This window comes from Palaemon carinicauda, chromosome 1, assembly GCF_036898095.1.
Source record: "Palaemon carinicauda isolate YSFRI2023 chromosome 1, ASM3689809v2, whole genome shotgun sequence".
NCBI lineage: Eukaryota > Metazoa > Arthropoda > Malacostraca > Decapoda > Palaemonidae > Palaemon > Palaemon carinicauda.
This window is the reverse complement of record NC_090725.1, coordinates 199,981,736-199,986,735: the sequence shown is the minus strand read 5'-3', so window position 1 is coordinate 199,986,735 and position 5,000 is coordinate 199,981,736. Positions and strand designations below refer to the sequence as shown.

Here is a 5,000-nt window from a genome sequence, read left to right as displayed (position 1 = left end):
GGTGAATTTAATAAACAAAAGGTTATTAATTTAATAATAATGACTGCATGAATTAGTATTTTGGCATCTAAACCTTGTTGAATAAATCTCAAGTAAAAAAAGAGTTAACTATACAAAAAATTCTATTAATTTTTTTTCATAATCTTAATTTAGTTAATATTATTAACACAATTAATGGAAAATATTGACGTTTGATACATGTTCAAGTACATAATAGTAACTACATATGGAAAAAAATATCAGGTGACAAGTTTTATCACTAAATTATGTGTGTGCTTTGTTGTTTGATTAAGTGTATTCAAAACCAAAAAAAGGATTTATGAAAAAAGCTTTAATCAACTTCATAAGGTGACAAATACAAGTGATATCAATAAATAGTAACAGTTTTGACTAATATTTAAGTCAAAACTGATTAATAATTATCCACGTATTTCGTATGTGTATTTAAACATATTAAAGGATATACTTATCTAAGTGATATAGATCTATAAATTTGTATTACTGGAATACTTTTTCACGATTGGAAAGTACTGTAGTGATAAAAGGATTTTCAGTTCAACATTTCAATATTTTTATGAAGTATTGTTACCATTAATATATATATATATATATATATATATATATATATATATATATATATATATATATATATATATATATATATATTATATATATATATATATATATATATATATATATATATGTTTATAAAATTGTAAATAAGCATGATGTCATGCAATGCAATATGTAGATGAATAAAAAATTTTTTTTACAGTAAATGGAGGTGATCATTTTAGGAAAAGCCTGATGAATTTATGTAACAATAATTTCTAAATAAGAGTGATGGTCTTTAAATCATGAGTAAGTACCAAAAAAATATTGAAGGATTAGCCATGCGAATTTATGGTAATGGACATTTTGATTTCGACGCCGGAATGCTATGAAGACGTTATACGTTGAATAAATATTAGGTACGGTTTTATAAGAGAGAGAGAGAGAGAGAGAGAGAGAGAGAGAGAGAGAGAGAGAGAGAGAGAGAGAGAGAGAGAGAGAGTCATATCTTTGACCAACTTACTTGAAATAGTCCTTTATCTTGACCATCAAGATCAGTCATGCTTCTTGCCTGGGCATACTCCCTTGCGGATCCTTGGATGCCCCAAATGACGGGGGACATCTTGCACACCAGAAGCTGCACGCAGGCCGTATTGTCTCCCGAAGAGGCCACCAGTTTCTCGATGATGTGACGTGGCAGAGATGGGTCCTGGGCTCCTTTGAGTATGGCGTCTAATTGCTATCAGAAATAGAGAAATGTTATTAGTAGTAACTTTATAGTCTGAACGGATTTATGCTATCAGATATAGTTTTCATTATTATTATTATTATTATTATTATTATTATTATTATTATTATCAGTAGTAGTAGTAGTAGTAGTAATAGTAGTAGTAGTAATTTTCTAAGTATATTCATACTGTTGCTACACCTTTTTAGATGGAACGAAGCGAACCAAAACATGAATATCTTTCGAAGTATACCACAAAAAAAAAAAAAAAAAAAAACACCATATGTTGCTTTAGGGACTTAAAACATAAGCGTAAAAAAGTAATAAACCTTAAGTACAACAAAACTACCATATGATTTGATAAAATTTATTTTATATATACTAAGCATCTCAGTATCTTTTTTTTCCTGCCTATCATTATTTTTATTACTGCTATTGTTGTTGTTGTTGTTGTTGTTTTTGTTGTTGTTCTTGTTTCTGTTTTTGTTGTTGTTGTTGTTGTTGTTGTTGTTGTTGTTGTTGTTGCACTAACCAAAATAAATTCAGGAGAAATGTAAGTTACATTCATTGTGTTTTTTTTTCTTTTTGTCCTTGGTTTGCTAGAGGAATTTAAAGTTCCATGTTGACCCTTTCTGAGTGCGGATACCTGAACGCGATGAAAGGATTCTTGTATTGCCATGATCTGCAAAGCTTTACCAGCAAGAGGTACACATACTAGGTTGGCTTGCTATGAGTGATCAGATGAAACTCTCGCCCATCACTAACCTGCACTGGCAAGCATGGTGATGAAAATGGCTAAAAACCAGTCCTGAATAACATGTTTGAGGCCTTTGTCCTACAGTGGACTAGAAACGGCTGCATTTGATGTTGTTGTTGTTGTTGTTGATCATTGCATTAAATTAGCTTTATTTCAGCAATTTTATAATGACCACTGCTTGTTATCCCAATGTATCCAGGGGTGGGAGTGGGTTCTCTCTTCCCCTTTTTAGTAGGCTTGATCTTGTTGGGAACTTATAATAACCTATTACTGTCACACCTTTGGCTCTGCCATAGCCTGTCGACTATCGTCTTCGATAGAGTAAGGCTCTAAATTTCTCTCATTCAAGATTAGAATTTTTTCACTTTTCCTCTGTTTAAATCAGTCATTTCAACTCTAGTTTCTATTTTCTATCTTTCACTAACTTATATATTTCTTTTGGTTCCAATTAGATTCTTGTACTTTTTGAAGTGAGAGAAAGTTTGAGTTGATCTGGCTCTTCAAGCGAGGAATAGTTCAAATCTTCCATACTTAATTTCTATTTCAGATTTTCAAATATTTCATCAGAAAACTTGGCTAAGAATGACTTGTACATTTACAGTATATGTTTGTTATCGTTGATTATGGCAGCCTTATAAAACGTCGAAATTTATCATGGAAATAATAAATCGTTAGAATTATAAACATAACATTTGAAAGTAAATTCAAAGAAATAACAATGATACAAGAAGCATAAAATTAAATCTGCAATTACGATTCAATTAAAATAAACAAATATGACTGTTTTTCAAAAAGAGAGAACAATTTGAAAAACAGACATAACTTGACTTTACTTCTCTTACTTCCTAAATTCATTTCATCCTCAACATAGAATAATCAGTAGATCTTAATAATTGATTTGGTAATTTATTGCATTGTTTGGGATTTATTATCTTTATTCTATTATTAGACATAACAGTAATAAACGAAAATGAAATGTTTGAGAAAGCTTTATATTTCCTATCTTTTAGGAGAGATTCATTCACAAGCAGCTTCTAGGGGTTATTAAGGGTAACAAAAATAGATTTCTTATTTAATGCCATTAAATTGAGTGCTGTTACTTCTGTATTGATATTTGGATACAGGTTACCAATGAGTACTAATCATGGGCAGTTTAATTGTGCTCGTGCATGACATATGATCCAAAGATTCTTTGGATCTTGATCCAAGGCCTCTCTCTACCCACCTACAACTGACCTATGGGAAGCCAGGTAAAGAATTAACGCAGAGGGTAGGCCTATGTGATATTCAAAATCTCTTTTCATAGCTCACAGAGATTTCGATTTCGTATGAACAGTGAAAATACACTAAGCAGGATGCCAGACTTGAACTCGCCGCCACCGCAGTGAGAAATGGTTGGCATTACTTTTCAAATACCTTGATGATGCAAGTATTACAGGGAAAATACTGTGATTGATAACAGCACTAATCGTGACAATAATGCAAATTATTTTCATCATGAAGCTTTCAGTGCTAATCATTGAAACATGCCATTACGAATAAAGCCACTATTTTCAACGTTGAAACATTATTATGACGATGCTGGTAGGAAAAATACAAATGGACAAAGAGGCAGTCGTAACATAAAGCGCAACAATGTCGTTTGCTAACTTTAGTTTACTTGGGATGGTTGTATGACGAACGTATTCTTTGGTTTATGTTTCAGAAACGAAAGGTTTGAGTATATAGAACTTCTTAGTTAAGAAATAAACAGAATTTAGATATAGAGTCATGAGAGCGAACATTTTCTTTAGCATTAAAATCACACTGACTTCACAATAATATTCACTATCAACTCTCTAAGTAATTCTACAGCTATCAATATATCCATTTCAACTAGAAAATCATTTAAAGGTTTAAAGGTCACTCATGAAATACAAAGACAAGGGACAGTGACAATGCCGTAGCAGGACAGTACCTAAGACATTGACCATATATGCATAGGATATGCATCAAAGCCCCCTCTCCACCCAAGCTACAACCAGGGAGGTCCAGACAATGGCTGCTGATGACTCACTATGTAGACCTATAAAATCCCCCAAACCCCCATCCTTATCTCACAATGATGATGAGGTTGCAGCCACTACAAAAAAAAAAAAAAAACTATGGTGCTTGAGTGAGTCTCGAACTCCAGCCTTGTAGATCGGCAGGCAGGGACGTTTCCAATGACAGACATCCATATTTTTCCTTCAGTTTCAAATACAGCTTTTTTTATCATGACTTCAGTAGACCACTGAAGTTGTCTGCTGGAAGATTTAAAGCTCCTGTAAAACACAAAACCAGTTGTCGTCCCACTTTCCCCGTTAAGTCATTTACATGGCAAACGGAGATAATTATGTGTTTTGGACTCTGTTGTCTCGCTAATTTCCTATACGGAGTTTAAAGCAGAGCCATTAAAACTGACCTGTAGAAGAGTTGGATTTTCTTTTCTGACTGCTTCTTCTTGAGCTTAGGAAACTTTGTATTTCTGTCTATTGTTTGTTCGTTGGTGTGTGTTTGTAGATTTTATTTTATTTCACATTTTTGATGTTATCTGCATTTTCCTAGAAATTTTACTCCGTGTTTTGTTAATTCTTTGGAGGATTTGTTACTAAAATCATGTCCGGTTTGGTGTTTTATATAGATGTATAAACATGTTGAACAACAATGATAATTAGAATAATAATACTGTGCCGGATGTTACAAATACAAATATTCGAAGATGCGAGAGGAAACGGCAGAGGAAATCTTATCTACAAATTTTGTTTCTGTGTTTGGAGCTATCTGCCCATCAAACAAAGGAAAGTTCTGGTCTGAGAATTACGTGGAAGTATGAGAAATTTGAAACGTGGCTTATTAATTTTATCTTTCTATATGATAAGACTGATATTCTCCGACTTCACTTTATTCTCGTAAGAGCAGCTTTCTGACGATCTGTCGTTACAT

The 5,000-nt window shown here is 32.6% G+C and overlaps 1 protein-coding gene across 1 annotated transcript in view; it reads right to left on the bottom strand.

The window, feature by feature from the left end:
- Positions 1-5,000, bottom strand: part of LOC137643960 (uncharacterized) — a 19,579-nt gene that overhangs the window by 433 nt on the left and 14,146 nt on the right. Inside the window, exon 6 of the mRNA XM_068376773.1 lies at positions 1,076-1,291. Coding sequence (XP_068232874.1) covers positions 1,076-1,291 — 216 coding nt within the window. The remainder of the gene's footprint in view (positions 1-1,075; positions 1,292-5,000) is intronic.